This window comes from Coturnix japonica, chromosome 14 (assembly GCF_054131305.1).
Source record: "Coturnix japonica strain WE chromosome 14, WE-NBRP24, whole genome shotgun sequence".
In the NCBI taxonomy this organism is placed as follows: Eukaryota; Metazoa; Chordata; class Aves; order Galliformes; family Phasianidae; genus Coturnix; species Coturnix japonica.
Genome location: NC_140676.1, coordinates 15,487,107 through 15,507,701, shown reverse-complemented (window position 1 = coordinate 15,507,701; position 20,595 = coordinate 15,487,107). Strand labels below are relative to the sequence as shown.

The following is a 20,595-nucleotide window of genomic DNA, read 5'->3' as shown; positions in this document are numbered from 1 at the left end:
ATTACAAGTGCACACATGCCTGGGAATGATTCCTGCTTGATGTTGTACTTTTAGTTCATTTCTGAAGGCAGGATTTTAATGAATTTTGTTTATATGTTTCTAAATAAACCTTTTAAGAAAAAGTACGTAAATGCTGTTTGGAGCCCTGCTATCTGCTGCTAAGTCAGATGGGATTAAAACAATAACATGCAAACAATAACGTATGTAAGTCACTCTGAAAGTAATGCCTCCTTTGTATTTCATGGGGCCTACAACAGGCGCAAAGAACACAGTTACACTGTTTGATACAACATATTCTCGGCTGCAGGTACATCATTCTGTCCATATAAAGAGACATATAGCAATAGAGGAAGCAGGAGGAGGGAAGTTGGTGGCAGAGCTTAGAGGTGTGCATTGCTTCTGCTGATATTACAGGGGAGAAATAACCACATTGTTTGATGTCTCATAGTCTTGATGGAATATTGAACTAATAACTAATATTGAACTTAGATAACGACTTAGGTTTTGTGGTAAGAATGTTATGTTTCTTCGCGTTAATGAAATGGTTTATAGGGATTCTAAGTGCTTATGCTACAAACTAATCTGTTCCAGGTCTGAAGAGATTCCACTTCTGTAGTGGAGTTGCATTGTCATCACAGGGAGGCAGGAAAGAGAAGCATATTGTGTATTTTTTTTCAGTCGTATTTAGAAGAATTCATATGTTCCAGCCTTCTCAAGAGCTGAACTAAAATAACATTGGAAAAAAAGTGTTTTTGAACAACACCTAAATCTCTTACCATTGAATAGCTGTTGGAGAATGAGCTGAGTTACTCTCCTGATGAGCTGGTAGAATTACCTGATTATTCTGATTGTGAAATCCTTCCTGAGCTTTGTGCAGAACACACAAAAGCTTGATTTTTCCAGGCCATGCCCAGGAATTATTTCTCACTGTTTCAAACATGGGTTGCACTTCTCTTACCAGTACAGAAAATGGTGGTACACCCTGGCTGCTGTCTGTTTAAGTACTAAATTTTCTAATCCATTTCAGAAACCATCCAGGTGACACAGTGCTCAAAGGACCTGTGGCAGTTTCCTCCAGAAGTGCTCACATTGACAATAGTAAATGGAATGGTTGTGAACTGCGGATGTAAAGATTGTGGCAGTGAACACGTGCTGGAGAGAGCCATCCTTCAGATAGATACAGATCTGCTTATCTGTTAAAGCTCCGCTTTTCTTTGTGCTCAGTTTAGAAATGACTTTCCCTGTCCGCTGGGGAAAGGCGCTGTGTTGATACAGCCAGGCAGTAAATAGAATTCAGGCATGTGGGTGTCACAGGCACTTCTTTGCACATCCTTTAGTTTTGAAACTTGCTGCCTTTGATTCAACTGCATAGACTTCCAGCTTCTTGTCTTACAAGCTTTTGTAATGAGGCTCCTGTAAAATTAAGTTCAATGTTGTCAGCACCTTACAGAGGTTGCTGGAATTGCTAATTGCAGAAAGGGAACCAAGTGCTTCTGAAACTGAAAAATTTGTGACCTTTAGGAGGTTTCAAACCTTCCGGGTACAGGAGGTCTTTCAGGAGGTTTTGCAGACAGTCAGGGCTCTCAGCTTCTGTAGTTGTAGGAGTCTGAGCATTTCTGCCAGAGTGATTTGTTTTGTCTGTGCTTTATTCCTACTGTAATCAGCCTGAGTTAACAACAGATAGTAGGCAATATTAGACTGCACTGAATTCAGGCCATATTAATAATTTTCGTGTGCCTGCTGCTGTCAGTGGGTTAAGAAAAGTGTATTTCTTTGTACTGAATGAAGATGCTGCATATTACACATCCTAGTTCTCAGGCTGTGGTTGGTCAAGTGGCACTCAGTCTTTCCAGAATGTTGCAGCCTGTGGTTTGTAGTTAAACATTTTTTCATTACCTTTCTAATACATCTTTTCATGTTTCCACTCTATTTGCTACAGGATATTATGGCTTACTCCTTCATAAACGCCAAAATAATTCCCAGTTGAGCTTATCCTGTAGCTGTTGGGGAGTAGGCTGTTGAAACTGGTTTTGATTGCTTTATACATAATGCATTATTTATGCAGAAAATGAATAATAATACATTTTGCTCAGTTGACAGTGCAGAAAGAAACCTAATTAGCTGAAATAGAATTTGGATAGAATGTTGAATTTCTTTCTCCTGTTCAAAGGGTGCTCAGGTCCTTTTATAAGTGATAGTATGCAGCTTTATTTTCTCTCCAGCAGCACTGCACTAAGTTACTGGTGAATCATTGCTTCCTAGAAGACAGGAGTCTTTTATTTCTCTAGCTGGATTGCTGTGATATTTCTGAGCAGAAGAATCTGGTGTTTTGCACATCTTCAAACAAGAAGCTTTTCTGTTTTGCGTGCATTCATAATTGTAGGAGTATGTGGTGGTGACCAGATAGTTAAACCTGCCTTCAGTCTTACTGTGAGATAGTAGTGGAAATGAGGTTGACCTTGTACAAGCCTTGATGTTTCTGATATTTTTGATTGGCCAGGAAACATTTGCAAAAGCTCTTAAAATCTGAGTGGAATTTTGAAGGAAACAATGATCAAAATAAATCAGGCTCTGATTTGTGTTTGAATATAGGCTTGCAAAAGTGCAGTCAGGTGTGCTTACTGGGACGTCTTAGTGCTAGTTAAAAGAAAGGTAATGGAGGGATGGACTTGGAGCTGTAGAAACTATTGAAACTTGGGACTGTGTTGGCTGAAGAACCATTTTTGCAGGTTCAAAACTCTCTGGGCTGTGACAAGTGATATCTAAAGACAATGTCCAGGCGTGTTCCTGAGGTTTACCATCTGCATTTGACTACACTTTATGTAAGGATGGCGTTGCTTTTTATCCCTGCCTTGCAGGGCCTGTTTGGTACTTGTACACAGGGAGAAGAAAGCACTGAGCTGTGCAGTGATAACTGAGCGTGAAGGATACACAGCCATCAGAGAATCACTGTTCTTGAGGGTGTAGTTCCACTTCTGAGTTGGTTGTGTATAGTTTCAGTTTTTCCTTTTAGTGCCCTGGGTGGCAGTTTATACCTTCCTTCAGATATCTGTAGGCTTCTCTTGTGATGAAAATTCCTGGTAGAATACCAGTAACTACTTGCATTTGGCAGTGAGCTTGAAGCACTGTGTTGGAGAGCATAATTGAAGAAGAAAAGCAAACCCCCTACAATTAATTGCTCCATGCATTAAGGTGGTTTCTATCCATTGGTAAGCTGGATGTCTGTTGACTTGTATTAGCTTGGCTGAATTTGCTCAGCTGTGTAGAGGCAGTTCTTGGATGACAAATTCGAGTATCCCCTATAATTTCCGAGTTGAAATGGAAAACTGAGGCTACTGAAATTCCTTTGGAGAAGCTGTGTGTGTGCTCATGGTCCATGGGCCCAGGGAGTCTTTCAGCTTTGCCCTTCAGCCCCATACTGAATTATTGTTTTCCCCTCACCCCATTCCTCTATAGAAATGAAGGGATATTTACTGGGTTGGGGTTGTTTTTTTGCAAATTCCAAAGTCCTTTGTCTGTGTTGAAGTTGAGATTGTCTATTATTAAAGCGTTTTAGATTATTTTTGCCTTTAGTAAGTAGTTCTTTGTATTTGTGGTTGATCAAAGCTGTCCCACTTACCTCAAAATGAAAAGACATAAGACCTGCTGTAGTAAAAACCTGGAAAAGGGATCTGTAGAGATTCGACAGTCCTTACACCAACCAATGCAGCTGGTGGCATGGGGTTGTATATCTAAAATAAGCTGGGATTAACTGCAAAGTTGGGTTCCACTTTGAGTGTTTAAACTGCTGCAGTGGCGAGGAGAAGAAACAAACAGTATTTATAGCTTATCACTTCATGGTCTAGTTCCGTTTAGCTTATGCTCATGTGCACATCTGGTGCCTTTTTTTCATTTCTTATTGAAGATGGAAGGATGGTCCTTATTTCCTTAGGAAATGTGGTCTGTGTTCGTAGTGATAGGAAATGTATTCTTAATAGAAAGCAAATTTGGTGGGTCTTTTGTTGTACTTAATGATTGCCTGCAATAAGCCTTTCACATCTTCACCTATGTGAACTATTGGTTAATTCAGGGATGCTTAGATCTCAAAAATGAACGTGTTAGAGATGGCTGATTGCAGGCTGAATTCATTCCTGGTTAAGGAAAGGAGGCCCTTCAGTGACACTGAATATTTCAAATTCAGCTCCCGGGTGGCTGACACGTCATTTTCTTTTCTCCCAAGAAATGTGGTGCCTTTCCTTTATATTTCAGCTCAGAAGGGAAGATCTTAAATATGTTTATTATTAGCACTTTTATCTTCCTTTTATGCTTACTAATTATTGCAAGTGGTCAAAGCTTCATCCTAAGTGTAAAATTTGAGTGGTAATAGTGTGTGGTAATTCTTATATTTGGTTTTAGTTAATACCTTGCTTATATAGAATCAGAGAACGGCTTAAGTTTAAAGGGACCTTAGAGAACATCTTCCAGTCCTTCTGCCATCAAGCTGCCCAAAGTCCATCCACCTGAACACCTCCAGGCCTGGGGCATCCACAGCTTCCCTGGGAGCCTGTGCCAGTGCCTCACCACCCTCTGGGTTTTGCTTTATGATGGCTAATCTGAATCTACCCTCTTTTGCTTTGAAGCTGTTATCCCTTGTCCTGTCACTGCAACTTCCCAGCTCTCCTGTAGGCCTCTGCAGGTACTGGCAGGCCACTAGAAGGTCCCCCAGAGCCTTCTCTTCTCCAGGCTGAACAGCCCCAGCTCTCTCAGCCTCTCAATTCAGGAGAGGTTCTCCAGCCCTCTCACATCCCTGTGTCCCCTTTGTGCTCCATCCAGCAAGTCCTTGCCCTCTTTGTGCTGGGGGCCCAGAGCTGGGCTCAGTGCTCCAGGTGGGGGATCTTACGAGATGTGATGGGGAAAGCTGTTCACCTGGAAGATGTGAACATTTGCTACACATGACATGTGGTTGGTCAGTGATTTGAGAGAACTTTTTTTTTTTCAGCTTGCTGAAAGGGGTGTTTTCTCTATTTGAAGTCTCAAGATTAAAAAAAAAATAAAAATAAAACAAATGTACTGAAATGCAGATGGGATGTTTTTGAGGATTGTTTGTTGCAATTTCAGATATATCTTTTGGTTGCATTCAAAAGAAACACTCAGACAGCTTTGGCACCTGGGAATTACGAGCATTTTATGTGTTCCAGCGTTGGAATACCTGAATGAAGCTCTTTGATGTAGAACTAAGCCATTTTTGCTTGTACTGCTACTGATGAAAGAGAAGTACTTATTTTCTCTACTTCTTATCTCGTACCTCTGCCTTCCCTTATGGCCAGGCAGCAGCTTGTTTAAAAAGCTGTCCTAATCTTGTTTAGGAAGTCGGTAGTGCTACATGCTGCCCTGCACTGCAGAATTGGTGCCTCCCACACTGTTAGCTGACCTCGTAGTCATCAGGAGTAAAGCATTTGAGTCCGTTCACATGGGCTTTCAAAGTCAAAAGTTTTCTTTTTGCCTGCACTTATAAGATGCCTTTGTCTACACTTGGAAGCAAATGTAAACCTTACATGTGTAGTCCTCAGGCATGAGCTGGAGAAAATAAAGCGTATTGATTAGCTGTGCTAACCCTTGTTACTAGTGATATGTAAATACTGCACTTCCTCATCAACAGTGGCAGAGAGAGCTTTGGTACTCAGAGAGCATTTTCAGGATGGTATCCAATCAGTTCTCTGCTGTCAGTGTATCTGGCTGTATGTCACATGTTATTTCCAAGATGAACCAAATACTGGTCTCACAATGGACCGGCATCTTTTGAAGGTTGCTGTGGGAAAGCAGGTTACTACAGAGAGCTGAGATTCAAGAGTCAGTCTTCATTTGCAGAGTAAATTCAGTACTCAGGAAAAAGAACAGTTATTTTCACTTCTGAGTTATGTGAACGCGTTTTGGAATTTCTGAATGAAGACTAAGTGCTGAATAAACATGATGTAAAGCAAATGCCTGAGTTGATTCAGGGAACTCCTTTCATAGCTGAGCTGCTCTGTGTAACGCATTGCACTGCGAGCATTACAGCCGTAGTAAGCAGGTCCTCTCACTAGGTGGCAGAGGGTTTTCCCCATCCACCTAAAATCTAGTTAGAAATTAGCTATCAAGAAGAGTTCAGGCTACTGAAGAGCATAAACCTCTCCTTAATTCAGAGTATTGTATTGTTTTGTGTTGGAGTTTTAACATGTTAGAGCTTAGCTGTAGTAAGTGCTGTCATGATGCAAGCTTTGTGTGTTTCACACAGGGCAGCACTTCCACATAGTACAGACACTGGTCCCTGCAGCACCTTGTGCTTGGGTACCTGTGACATTTGGGTGTGGGTTTGGTTAAAATCAGACTTAGTTCATTTGTGATTGTTTCAGACCCATTTGCCTGCGGTCCCCTTTTGTGATTTACTTAGCTGTTTCCATTGCTTTCTTTTCTATGCTGTATTTCTAGACCAGGTTTTTCTTTGTTTTTGTAGGGTTTTTGTTATTTTGTTTTTAATTAGCTGTGCTAAAAGGCAGAATCCTGGTCTTCTGTTCAGGTTAGGTCCTATGCAAAGGTGGACTAAAGGAATAGTCTTTGTGTGTTCCTGTGTCAGCCTTTATTGCATTCAAGATCTCATTGAGAGAAATGATTTCCATAATTTCCAGCTGGCATCCAATTAATTGGCATTTTAAAATTGCATAAGAATGGTTCCCTTTCCCTGACCTTGTCCAACCATTCGAGGATTGCTCATTAATTCTGCTCAGGTGTGTATCTGATCTCTCTGATGACTCACAATCCTTTTGTGAGTCACTACATTCTTCTTCATTTTGGGTCTCCCAGTGATAGGTTCTCTACATACAGAAGAGATGTTTATTTTTTAATTCTATAAGCTTTCATGTCTTGCTATTCAATGTCAAGTTAGCAATCTTATTACTTCTCACTACTTTAGTTTGAAGGTTGATAAACTTGGATGAAAGTTCAAAAAGGTCTGAGGTTCTGTGATTGGCTAACGTGTATTTTTTCCATTTGATCATTTGTTTTAGGATTTGAATTTTTAAACACTGAACAAGAAAATGCATTCCCTTCTAACTAACTGTTAACCTTGAGCCTGTGAGTGCGTTGATACTAAAGCATTTGAGTTTCACATATGGGTTTTGTAACAGAAGTTTTGACCATTAATGTAGAACTCAGTTCCTCCTGTGTCATTCAAGGGAATAAAAAGGAAAATAAGGATTTTTTTGTTCAGGTCTATGTGTTGATTTGGACTCAGGTAATGTGAAAGACAACAGAGGTTTATTCTAAGGACCGGTGCTAGCCAAAAAAAAAAGCTTTGTGGTACAATGCAGAGGATTGCTTTGTAACCACAGGGTTTCCAGAAATTTTGTAGCAATTTCATTATAATGTTTAATTGAGTTTGGATCCACGTAAGTGCATTATTTGTTTTTCTTTCTTAGCCATAAAATAGCCATTAGAAAAACCATCACTTAAATTCATTGATGTCTTTGATTTGAAAAACTTATGAAAGCTGTCAGGTTGGTTTGGCAGCCAGCTTGAGCTGCCCTGATAAAGCAGTGCACACTTCTGAGTTTGCTTTCTACCTCCTTATTGTTAGCAATTCCTTTCTTAAAGTCTATACTAAAAGTTTTAAATACAATTGAAGTCATACATGATGAAATACTTTAATATAACGTAATATGTAATATTCAATAGAGTAAATTTATTTGGAATAGTAATGGATATTTGGCTCTGAAGATCCTATTCACAGAATGGAGTTACTCAGTGGCCCACCATAATGTAACTTACAACCATTTAATATGTTGTCTTTGAATCTAAGATATCTACTTTACTTAAGAAAGGAGAGAGAGTGAGAGAGAGTCCACGTACTTGTTTAAAATGAAGATCAGAATTATCTGCAAAATGTCTTTTTATACGACCCTTATGCTGCTGGGATGGATCTGAATTCCAGATTTGTGCACACTTGTATTTGTAAAATGGTGGAACTTTGGTAAAAAGGGGGATTAAAGTTTTGCTGCTTGTTTTGCTGAAGAATTGGTCTACTGTGAATAGTACATTCAGTAGATACTGTTGTACATCTGCTTACATTTTATTTTTTTTTCATCTTTAGGACTAATGGCAAAAGAGTAAACCAACATGGCAGCGATGGTCCCACCCGTGAAGCTGAAATGGCTTGAACATCTGAACAGCTCCTGGATCACAGAAGACAGTGAATCTATTGCAACAAGGGAGGGAGTTTCTATCTTATATGCTAAGTTAGTTAGCAATAAAGAAGTAGTGCCATTGCCTCAGCAGGTTCTGTGCCTCAAAGGACCTCAGTTACCAGATTTTGAGCGGGAATCTCTAAGTAGTGATGAACAGGACCACTATTTGGATGCCCTTCTTAGCAGCCAGCTGGCACTGGCTAAGATGGTATGCTCAGACTCTCCATTTGCTGGAGCACTTCGAAAACGTCTCCTTGTATTGCAGCGTGTCTTCTATGCACTTTCTAATAAATATCATGATAAGGGTAAGGTGAAGCAACAGCAGCATTCTCCGGAAAGCAGTTCTGGGTCGACTGATGTGCATTCTGTCAGTGAACGTCCCAGGTCGAGCACAGATGCGCTCATAGAAATGGGTGTTCGGACTGGATTAAGCTTGTTGTTTGCACTGCTGAGACAAAGTTGGATGATGCCGGCATCGGGACCTGGCCTCAGTCTTTGCAATGATGTCATCCATACTGCAATAGAAGTTGTGAGCTCTTTACCACCTTTATCTTTAGCAAACGAAAGCAAGATTCCACCAATGGGGCTGGACTGTTTATCACAAGTAACAACATTTCTTAAGGGAGTAACAATTCCGAACTCTGGGGCAGACACTTTAGGTCGTAGATTAGCTTCTGAATTGCTTCTTGGCTTGGCTGCACAGCGAGGTTCCCTGCGATACCTTCTTGAGTGGATAGAAATGGCATTAAATGCTTCAGCTGTCGTGAACGCCATGGAGAAAACCAAGTTGCTACAAAGTCCAGAAGGAATGATCAGCTTTGATTGCTTTATGAGTATATTAATGCAGATGCGACGATCTTTGGTAGGTATACTAGCCTCGGGTTTTCTACATAGCAAATGTAGCTGCATTCTTAACTTTAAATACAGTTACTCAACACTGAATGCCATGTATGGTAGTTGTTAGCTGAATAATTTTCTTCAATGTGTAAAAAAAAATAATAAGACATAATAATAATTAATGCCCTAAGAAAATGGGCTGAATTGTTTGTGAGTAAGGCACATGAATAGCTTTGTCTGTTGAATGATTACTTCTGATCCTCGGTGAATGTTCTTTTTAAAACCATGGCATTATTGCTTAACATGCAATCAGAAGCTGTAGAATGTTTCTGCCTGGTAAGCACAGACTGTAACAAGGGAGGACTTTTTCTCCAAATTGGTGATTTCCTACTCTTCCCCTCAGGTTTGTATTACTTAGTAATGAACATAAATCCAAAAATCTTAAGATTTCTTGGGAAATTCAGCATTTAGAGTACTGATGATGCAGAATGCATAAGTTGTTAGAAAATCAGTTGCTTTGCACAGACTATTGAAATCCAATTTGAAAACAATAGAAAAAAATCTAGGCACACAGTAATGGAAGTTAGAAGTAATCCTTTGTTTCAGTTTATATTCAGTTTCATATTTATATTCAGTTTATATAAAGTAGTTTTTGTGCTGTGTTAGGTTTCATTCTTTTGACTGAAGAAAGACAGATCACAAACTCAGTGCGTGCTGTGCCTATGCTATGCATAGCCTGTGTGCCTTTTGTGAGATGGAAAGAAGGGAGCGAGCTGCCACATCAAATTATTTATTCAGACCAGGATTTTCCCAGCCTGATGGATGGTAGCAGGATCTACATTGGATTAAATGTCCTGATGGGCAACTTCAGCTGTTGCTTTTGTGGTTTTTTTGTGGTTTTTTTTTTTTTTTTTCCACTGGATATAAAGTTATGGACCAAAATGCAGAGTCTATGTAAAAAGAAGAGTAATAGTGGTTAGTAATTTATGATTTAGCATAAACAAATTAAATGTGTTTTAGAACAAAACATTATCAGGATAAATTAACTGTAAACCCAGATATTTTCCCAAAAAACTAAAAATAGGAATGTTTTAACTGGTCTTTGACACGCTTTTGTTTCCCTGAAATGCATGCAGCTGACACAGGTACTCTAATAACAAATCACTACTGTAATTTGTATGATTGCACTGTTGCTCTATGGAAATATTTTTCTCACAGTAACATTTAAAAATTGCAGGGAGCATCTGCTGATCGAAGTCAATGGAGGGAGCCAACTAGAACATCTGATGGCTTATGTTCTCTTTATGAGGCAGCTCTGTGTTTATTTGAAGAGGTATGTCATGAAATGAATCGGGAAATGACACATTACATCTGGCTGTCGTGTGCATGTGTATGGTGCAGTCTGCTGAGTTATTCTGGAACGGAAGAGGGGGGGCAAGGGAAGGGTGAAAAGCAAGAATGCAGAGGGACAAAGTTATTTGAACATGTTAGCAACATATGGTGATAACTTGTGTTTTAGGGAATGTCACAGTGAGAGGGAATTTGACTTGGATCAGTCATTAGTATTACAGGAAAATAAATGAAAATACTGCTGAGTAATAGTTCTCTTTTTAACAGGTTTGTCGCATGGCATCAGACTATTCAAGAACGTGTGCCAGCCCTGACAGCATTCAGACGGGTGATGCTCCCATTGTTTCTGAAACCTGTGAAGTTTATGTTTGGGGTAGCAACAGCAGTCACCAACTGGTAGAAGGAACTCAAGAGAAAATACTGCAACCCAAACTTGCTCCAAGTTTTTCTGATGCACAGACGGTGGGTGATATCTATAGCATTGAAATTATGTAAGACTCAACAGCTTCATAGTTACTGTACAAAGCTGGATAATGTTGCTTTATTGCTAAGTGTGCAAGTTGTAATGGGGATGTGATTTCCAGAACTGATTACACAACTGACTTTGCTGAAGTATTTCACTACTTCTTTGTTGTCTGGAAAAAGGATTGTTTCTTCTTTTAATGATACAAATGGATTGATATCCATGTAGCAGTAGTGACTGAATTATCTATCTAACTTGCAATGAAATGCATTTGTGGAGAGGAATTTGCTTGCCTGTAGGTTTTTCTTTTTTTCCCCTTGGATACCTTAAATACTCAATTGTCTTTTCCATTGGTGTTTTTCACATCAAGTGTGTCTAGTTTAAAAGTCCAAACAGGGCTAGCTGCAGGCACAGAAGCCTTAATTAGCTTTTTGAAGATCAATATACAGTATGCTTTTTCTGCTCTCAGATTCTGCGGTTGCAGCTTAGCACTTCTGTTGATGCGTGACACAGGATAGTTTGCTTTTCTGTTGCTGTGTTGACTTTGCAGTGTTGACTTAAGTAAAAGCATTTTGGGGGATCACCAGACAATTTAGATACATTTTCTGAAATTGTTTTCATGGGCTTCACTTGCACAGTTCTATGCCAGTTAAGTGCAGGATTGGGCATCATAAAGCAAACTTGTGCCTTTAAAATGCTGCCTAAACAGTACGCTAATACACAGAAGGGAAATGAGTGACATCAAGCAGATACTTCTGTCTTTTTCATCTTCAGAAGATATACCCTCAAAGCTGTCAAGTATCATTAATGAGTTTTAGAGATCTGAAAGCAGCCTGAGTTCTATAGTCTGTAAAAGAGATGCAATTAAAAAAGATGACTTAAGGACTGTTTACATCCTTTATGTAAAGAGAAAAAATTCTGCGTAAAATTTTTTTCAGTTATTTTGATTTTATTGCTTGCTGAACTTCACAAATTCGCCTTAATTTTTTACATTGCACTATAGGAAAGGGTTATGGAAAGAAAAATGATATCCTGTTTGAAAATACATACTTTTCGACCTACAGATGGATGATTTACCTTTTATTTTTCCTAAATACTCTTTTATCCTTTTTGTTTATAGATTGAAGCTGGACAGTATTGCACTTTTGTAATTTCTACAGATGGCTCTGTCAGAGCCTGTGGTAAAGGCAGCTATGGGAGGCTGGGACTGGGGGATTCCAATAACCAGTCCACTTTGAAAAAACTGACTTTTGAGCCTCATAGATCTATTAAAAAAGTGTCATCTTCAAAAGGCTCTGATGGGCACACTCTGGCGTTTACAACAGAAGGGGAAGTCTTCAGCTGGGGTGATGGTGACTATGGAAAACTGGGACACGGAAACAGTTCAACTCAGAAATATCCCAAACTCATTCAGGGCCCGCTGCAAGGAAAGGTATGACTTTCATAGATGCACATCTCTTTTTGGTCTGCTCAGTTAAGATGTTGTGTGACATTTGAGATATGTAAGACCTTAAGATTCTGTGTTTTATTTAACTTTTCTTTGAAGTTCTTTCAGCCAAGCACTTAAATTTGTTGATTGCCTTTGGGCTTGTGATTTCAGCAGTGGCATTGTTGGTAAAGTTTCTCACATTCTTAAATCTTGTGTACTCATTGAACTGAGCTGAACTGCAGCGACATTCCAGAAGAACGCTGATGTTGTTAGCTGTAACATCACGACAATCTCATATGCAGATTTTTAGTGGTTTCAGTTGTGCTGTCCTAAAAGGCCTTATTTTCCCTTTCTGTGCATGTTTTGGCCAGTGTTTTTAACATCTGCTTTTGCTTCTCTCTGCTGCTGTTGTTTTTATGTTAAATTTTTTTTTATAAATAAGTCATGACTATTTTACAGATAATTTGCCTCTATTGTTTTCTGCTTATAAAGTGCTAAATGATAAAGCCAGTGAAGATAACTTTAAATGTGTACTTGCTCTACAGAAGTGAAGAGATAGATGTTCACACATTCCTTCTTAGAGAAGATGTGCATAAGCTTTCAAAATTCTTATACAATTTGTATGAAAATATTTTTCTTTTTGTATGTAACATAGGTTGTTGTATGTGTGTCAGCTGGATACAGACATAGTGCTGCTGTTACAGAAGATGGAGAGCTGTATACATGGGGAGAAGGAGACTTTGGGAGATTAGGTAATTCTGAAATACCATGAAGTGCTTTTGGGAGAATTCCTGCATCTAGTCATGATACTGTACATATCTTTCCCCTTTTTTCTTAGCATCACCTCTAAACACACTTATATATGCACGTGTGGATGTGTGAATGTATGGCAAAAATTGATGCAGATAATTTCATAAATCTTCTGTTATTCTTTTTCCAGGAAGGGTTACCTTTCATTTATGAGACTGTATACGATGGTTATTGCCTCTTAAGTGTATACAGTAGACATGTAAAATAAACCATAATTCTAGATCAAGGTGGTTTAGTGATAGTAGAATGGTTCTTTGGACAGTGTTGAGTAACTGGCAAAAGATATTAAGTCTTCGATTATGATGTGATACCAATAGGTAAAACTGACATTCAGTTTACCAAAATGGCTTTATGTCCTTTTACCTTAATACACTTAAGTTAAATTTAACTGAAGCAATAAAGTCAATATTTCTTCTTTTTTTCCTTAAGTTCGCTCCCATCTATTTCATTATCTTTGCTATACAGCTTGCATGCCTAGTATAAAACCACCCTTCTCAAACTGGTTCTGTTAAACCAGATGATTTTGTGCAGAAAATTGCTTTCAAGTAAGATTCCTTACACTATTTAGGCTGCTTGCTGCCCAGTGTTAGGAAGTATAATTACCCAATGAACTAACATTAAAGGCAGTTATACTAGTAATTCTTTTTATTTCTTTCAAAGTAAGTTCTAAATCACAGTTCTGTGATTTCGTGGTGGTACGGTATGAACAAGTACTCTGCCATTTATCTTATAAAAATGAAATGTTTGCTAACCTAATTGCAGATCTCTTTCCAAGAAGTGGGCAAAAATTGTCTTCTCTGGGTACTACAGTTTATGTGGGTTTTGCAAAACTTTGCTGGAATTACTGACCAGAATAGGAATTTTCACAAAAAGAAAATGAATTTTTCTGCTTTCTTCAGGTCATGGTGACAGCAACAGCCGCAACATTCCAACTTTAGTAAAAGATATTAGCAATGTAGGAGAGGTTTCCTGTGGCAGTTCACACACAATAGCTCTGTCCAAAGACGGCAGAACAGTATGGTCATTTGGAGGAGGAGATAATGGTAGGTATAAGTACACCATAATAAAGACATATTTCCTAAAGTCTGTAACTGTTGGATTTGAAAGAAAACAAGTTTTATAAGAATGGTTTTATATGTTGATTTTAAAAATGCACCTTGACATTTTTAGAAATCTAAATAATTCTTTTTTCCAGTTGTCACCATTTATATCTTAAAAATTCTTTCCACGTAAAAATTCTTTCCACGTGTAATTTTTCCTTTTTTTTTTTTTAGGCAAACTCGGTCATGGTGATACAAACAGGGTATATAAACCTAAAGTTATAGAAGCCTTGCAAGGAATGTTTATTCGAAAAGTTTGTGCTGGAAGCCAGTCTTCACTTGCCTTAACATCAACAGGACAGGTAGGCAAAAATAAGTTTTCACTCAAACAATGGCACTTGATATTTGAGAGGTTGGGTTTATTTCAAGCATTTTGGCTGTTGAGAAAATGTACAGCTAGTTCATGAATGCTGGTGTAAGGCTACTGATGCGAGACTGACTAAAAGTACATTTAAGGTTCTAAGAGGCCAGAGTTATTTAGTTCTGCAGATTCAAGCAAAAGTACACATCCCAAGAGTCTTCATTAGCCACAGAAAATAATTATTTTAGATCAAGAAATGTGACCAGTTCAAAACCAAATTAGATTCAGGAAGCAAAAAGCAGCAAAATGCTTTTAATTTTTAATGTACTAACCAACTAATTAAATAGTGTAGTAGTATCTTAAAATGTGTGTTTTAGGATACACGTGTTGACTTTTGTATTTATAATCCAGTAAATTGCAGGAGAGTCTGGAGATAAATGTTGGGTGGTAAATGGAATCCTGGATGTATATGCATGTGATACAATAAACCTTTCTGCACTTGTAACCTAACTGAACTCCCACCTCACCATGATTCAAAGATAATGTGTTCTCAAAGCGTGGACCAAGAATGCTGAAGTTTATTGTTGTAGTTTCTGCAACAGCCTTCCCAGCTGATCTGCTTTGTAGCCAGAAATCTGAGTGTTTGGGGACAGTGAATGTAGATTATATTAAATGTATGTAAGTGATGAAAGTACTCTGTGTTTTTTTGAAAACATAATTTGAGTTATTGTGAAAGTGCACTGTACAGTACATTGCTGATGATCACCAATAGTACAAATTTGTTACTAATATTTTGTGGTTTGTTTGCTCTAGGTTTACGCATGGGGCTGTGGTGCATGCCTTGGCTGTGGCTCTTCTGAGGCGACTGCTCTCAGACCCAAACTTATTGAGGAACTGGCCTCTACAAGAATAGTTGATATTTCAATTGGTGACAGTCACTGTTTGGCACTTTCTCATGGTAAAAATAAACTAAGTGTGAAGATATGTAATCTTTTTTTTTTTAAATCAGAAACGGGTGTATCTCAGATTCTGTTTTCTTCTCTATTTACAATTATAGATAATGAAGTTTATGCTTGGGGTAACAATTCGATGGGGCAGTGTGGTCAGGGAAACTCTACTGGTCCCATTACCAAACCGAAGAAAGTCAGTGGTTTAGATGGAGTTTCAATTCAGCAAATTTCAGCAGGAACCTCTCATAGTCTTGCCTGGACAGCTCTTCCAAGAGACAGGTAATGGTGATACTTGGGTGTATATATATTTAAATATATAGTACCCCTTTGGATACATGTAATACTTTCCTGAAGGCATTAATGCGTTTTAAGTGTTCTGCTTGTAATGTTTTGGGCTGAAGAATCTCTTTGATTTCTCTTTCTTTTTCCTATTGTTATTTTCAAACTGTTGAAGTTCATAAGAAGTAATAGCTTAGCTATTACTTAGCTATATATTACTATATTATATATATTATATATATATATATTATAATATATAGTTATAATTATATATTATTATATATTACTTAGCTGTAATATGAATATTAGTGCATTTAAATTAAGATTTGTTGTCTGCTGTTAGACAAAAGTAAGACCAGTTTACAGAAAATCATCAAGTCAGACAGTGAGAAGACTACTACCTCCTTTAATTCTCCCTGTATTTCATCAAAACCTCTTTATAATCTAGAGTTTGTACTAAAACAGTTTTGTGAGAATGTATCAGCTCTTGCATCAGTTTGATGGTTTTATATTCATGATGCGGTAAATGTTTATGAATGAAAAATGTTTAATTTGTGAAGATATCTACAGGAAAAAAAAAAAGAACGTACATTGCCTGCAACAATCAGGTTTGTCATATTAGTTTGTTTTAAGAAAAAAAAAAAAGCCACAAAAAAACAAGTCAATAAGCTCAAGTGCTCACTTCAATCTGCTTAAATTGGAATATTGGAATATTTTACTAATCACCTTACTTTGATTTTTGATTCCAGGCAAGTTGTGGCATGGCACAGACCCTATTGCGTAGACCTTGAAGAAAGTACCTTTTCACATCTTCGTTCTTTTCTTGAACACTATTGTGACAAAATTAACAGTGAAGTTCCCCCTCTTCCTTTTCCTTCATCAAGGTATATATAACACCTGCACATTTTTGTAACTCTTAAATCAGAATTAGCATATTTTTCTACAAGCATTTTTTGCATGTGAGGTTGGGCTGTTTCTTCCTACTTTTGGAGCACAAGGTCTCTGATCACCTCTAGAGAAGTAGGAGTCATTTAGAATGATTGAAAGACCTCTTAAAGGTCACGTGCGACTTTCTTTGTTCACATTATTTAGAGAAACATAATTGATTGTTTTCCATCTGAATAAACAAAATGTAGAAGGTTGGTTCCATCTTTTTCAGGAACAAATTTGTCTGTGGGACTTGGCAATAAATTATAGTAGCACAGTTTCAGCAGTTTGCTTCAGATATACAGACAGTGGTTATCTGTGGGCAGGTTGAGGTGTTTCATCATCACCACAACATGGGTTGTTAGATGTTGTTGAAGCTACTTATCACAAACAGTAGCCAGGTCATGTCGCTTTGGAGTATGCAAGAAGTACGTATTCATTCGTTCCTTTTCTTCTGGAAGGCGGGACAGAAAATCAAGTGTAACAAGCTAAGCCCATCTCAGTAATACCATGTTGACTGGAACAATCTCTTGACAAATCACTAGCAATCGTTGTTACAGCTTTCCAGATTTGAAGCTTTTACACAAAAATTGATGTTTTAATTGCTGTACTCTAAAGTACAAAAGTATGAATGCTTCCTCACAGACACCTGCAAGTATCAAAGATTCTTAAGAATTTTTTCTTCCTGCAAAATATAAGGATGACCAGAAATTAATACCTTGACTTTTTGTTTTTAATCTGGTGGTCTCCTATAATGAGAGAAGATTACATTTATTACCTCCTAAACAGTTTAAATACAATCAATGAAAATCATAGTGTGCAATTCAGCGAGGATGAGTAGGGCTAACTGCAGAAAATATGAATGCTGCTGTGTTTCTTACAGAGAGCATCACAGTTTTCTTAAATTGTGCCTGAAGCTGCTGTCAAACCATCTTGCACTTGCACTGGCTGGAGGTGTAGCTACCAGTATTCTTGGCCGGCAGGCGGGGCCTCTTCGAAATTTATTGTTTAGACTGATGGACTCCTCTGTCCCTGATGAAATTCAAGAAGTAAGTAATACTTTGTTCACATTAAAAAGAAAAAAAAATCTACTTTTTACTTCATAGCTTTTTTTTTTTTCTTTAAGTGTGTAATTAGAAATTTCTCACTCTAACTTTGTAGACGTGACACTCTGGTGGATACTCTTCTATTCATTACAGTGAAGAAATTAATCACTATCACTGTTTCATAATCTGAAAACCGTTGGAAGATGTTTACTTAAGAATTTCTATATGCTGTTTTTTTTTTTCTTCCTAATGTTTGAGTTATTGCTGATTGTAATGGTAGGGCTTAAGCTTTCAGTTAATAGGATAATTAACATGAGGAAGGAATATAGATAATGGAAACTGGTTGTAAATACAGATACTTGAGCTTTACAGGATCAGGCTCTAGTTTCTCTGTGCATTTTTTACCAGCTGTGAAGAATTTATGCTGATAGTTAATTAGTTACTTTCGTTTACTAGTAGTCAAATACCTTTTGCATTGTGCTTAAATGAAATAGAACAGTGCGCTGTATTGGATTATATGCCCAATTCAGTCAAATGAAATCCAGTATATGTTCTGGATGTATTACGTGTGTCACGTACTGTGTGAATTTTTTTAAAGCTGCAGTCACATTGATTGTTTTTTTTTTCCCTATCCAAGAAGTATTTTCTGCTACTTTACTTTCAGGTCGTAATTGAGACTCTCTCAGTAGGAGCAACTATGCTACTTCCTCCTCTGCGTGAGAGAATGGAATTGCTACACTCTCTTCTCCCCCAGGGTCCTGATAGATGGGAAAGCTTGTCAAAAGGACAGGTATGGTCAAGGGGATAACATGCTGTATTTTGAAAGCAGTGCTGTCTATTCTTCCACTAGAGCAGCATGGAATTTTGAATGGTGAAGTTAGCACGTTACTGATGAAATGCATTGAAGAGCCCTACTTTAACTCTGTAGTCTGTCCAAATGAGATTCTAGATTGTGGAAACAGGAAATCAACTGTTTTCTATGAAGTATAATGTTTGACCTACGTGGATTTCATTCTACTTTGCAAATATTAGTGGGTTGTAACTTTTCCCCTTTTTTGATGAATGTAAAGACCAGGAATTTTCACAGATAAGGAGACTTGCCAAGTACCCTCCAAGTGGAAGGAAATCTGTTCTTGTTCTTTGTGGCATTAGGAGCTGAAGCTTCTGCAGCAGTCTCAAGTTAAAAAATAAAGAGTACCAGTTATTCAGTTCTGTAGATAACATCAATTTTATTGTGGAATAAACTGATTAATGCTGATACTGAAACTATGAAGAGGAATCTTCTGATTGTAATTTTCTGAACATTTCTGATTTTGTACTAAAAGCCCCAAAGAAGTAGAACAGGTTGGGTTTTACAGTGTGCTGTTAGTCCTTTTTTTCAGTGAATGCTACTGAAATGAAAGGCCATCACTCTGTATCTGCTGCCACTTTTGGTCTAATTTGTACCTGTCATGCTTCTTATCCCTTCTTCCTAGAATTGGAATAATAAATTTGTTAAAAAAAAAAAAAAAAAAGACAGACCATAAAACATACATAATTCTCAATAAGTAAAGAATGCATTGGTCTGGTGTATCATTTCATTCTGTCCATCTCAGATTTTTACTGGGTATAGTTATCTAATTGAAAGGCTTAATCTATTTTCTGGCGTTGAAGGCATGCAGAAAAAAACCACAACAAACAGCATTTAGATTTCATTGGTACAATCCTCCAGATTAACAGTTTTACCATAAGACACAAAAATAGTGTTCTATCTCCAATGCCTTTTTAGTATTATTTCATTATTTTGACTTAATGAACAAAACACTTATTTTTTCTGAACTCTTCTTTCTTTTCCTTTTCCCCAGAGAATGCAGTTGGATATTATTTTGACAAGCTTGCAGGATCACACCCATGTAGCCTCTTTACTTGGCTATAGCTCACCATCTGATACCACAGAAACTTCCTCATTATGCATCAGCTATGGAAATCTCTCTGATCAAACATACAGTGTCCAGAGCAGTCATCCAGATACTCATCTAGCTGAAATCTTAATGAAGACTCTTCTAAGAAATTTGGGATTTTATACAGTATGTTGTGGCTTTGTAGTTAATTTTTGTTACGGTGGTAATGAATTTAGAATATTAAGAATGTTTAGAAGTTCTTTCCCACTTCCAGAAAACAGTATTCTTTTGGTTTATCTAAAGCAGCAGTGCCATATATGTATATCTGGAAGAGGGCTAAAAGTAATTGGCTTCTTCTAACATCATCAGTCTCATGATCTTGTAGTGGTATTTTTTGTTTAACCTGGCTTAGATAAATGTAGTTGATTTCATATCAGAGAGAAGTACCTATTCGTGTTACTTGTGGCTGCAAAACTTTTTGGAAGATACAAGGTAGCACATCAAGTATAGGTAGATTGCTTTATGGAATCCTTTTATATCAGTACAATGCCAGCAATCAGAGAAAGAAGCTGAGAATGTAAGTCTGTTTGATTAACTTGACGCCGAGCAATCTGCCTTACAGTAGTTCATCAAGTACAGGTCAGCCATCTTATTGTAGTGTATCAAATACGTTATTGTTCTTAGCAGTAGAATAGTGTTGGCTGATGAACAGTTAAGGGGAGCATAAGTGTAATTGATGACTCTCTCACCTTTTTATTCAACTAGCCAGTAAAATGTAATGGAGAAAAGAAATCAGAGCTGTTTACTTCTCCAGCATAATACCATTGTATGCTGAGGGTTAGGGCTGGTAACTTTTAGTTCTGTTCTGTGGATGTTCAGCAGTCGTATACATCCAGCTACTTTCAGTTTTCTACTTGAAACTGACTCCATTTTTACCATAGAATTTGCAAGGAGGTTAAGCAGCCACCTACCTTCTGTTCCTCATACTGCCATCCTAGATGATGCTAGGAAGGTTTCTGATCTAA

The 20,595-nt window shown here is 37.7% G+C and overlaps 1 protein-coding gene across 27 annotated transcripts in view; it reads left to right on the top strand.

The window, feature by feature from the left end:
- HERC1 (HECT and RLD domain containing E3 ubiquitin protein ligase family member 1) overlaps positions 1-20,595 on the top strand; it is a 98,632-nt gene that overhangs the window by 20,364 nt on the left and 57,673 nt on the right. For all 27 annotated transcript variants that reach the window (XM_085515739.1, XM_085515755.1, XM_085515744.1 and 24 more), the window contains exons 2-14: positions 8,105-9,060; positions 10,273-10,368; positions 10,653-10,847; positions 11,969-12,280; positions 12,933-13,029; positions 13,987-14,130; positions 14,362-14,489; positions 15,302-15,446; positions 15,546-15,717; positions 16,467-16,601; positions 17,528-17,693; positions 18,355-18,480; positions 19,535-19,756. In XM_085515739.1, the coding sequence (XP_085371865.1) occupies positions 8,131-9,060; positions 10,273-10,368; positions 10,653-10,847; positions 11,969-12,280; positions 12,933-13,029; positions 13,987-14,130; positions 14,362-14,489; positions 15,302-15,446; positions 15,546-15,717; positions 16,467-16,601; positions 17,528-17,693; positions 18,355-18,480; positions 19,535-19,756 (2,868 nt within the window). In that variant the 5' untranslated portion in view covers positions 8,105-8,130. The remainder of the gene's footprint in view (positions 1-8,104; positions 9,061-10,272; positions 10,369-10,652; positions 10,848-11,968; positions 12,281-12,932; positions 13,030-13,986; positions 14,131-14,361; positions 14,490-15,301; positions 15,447-15,545; positions 15,718-16,466; positions 16,602-17,527; positions 17,694-18,354; positions 18,481-19,534; positions 19,757-20,595) is intronic.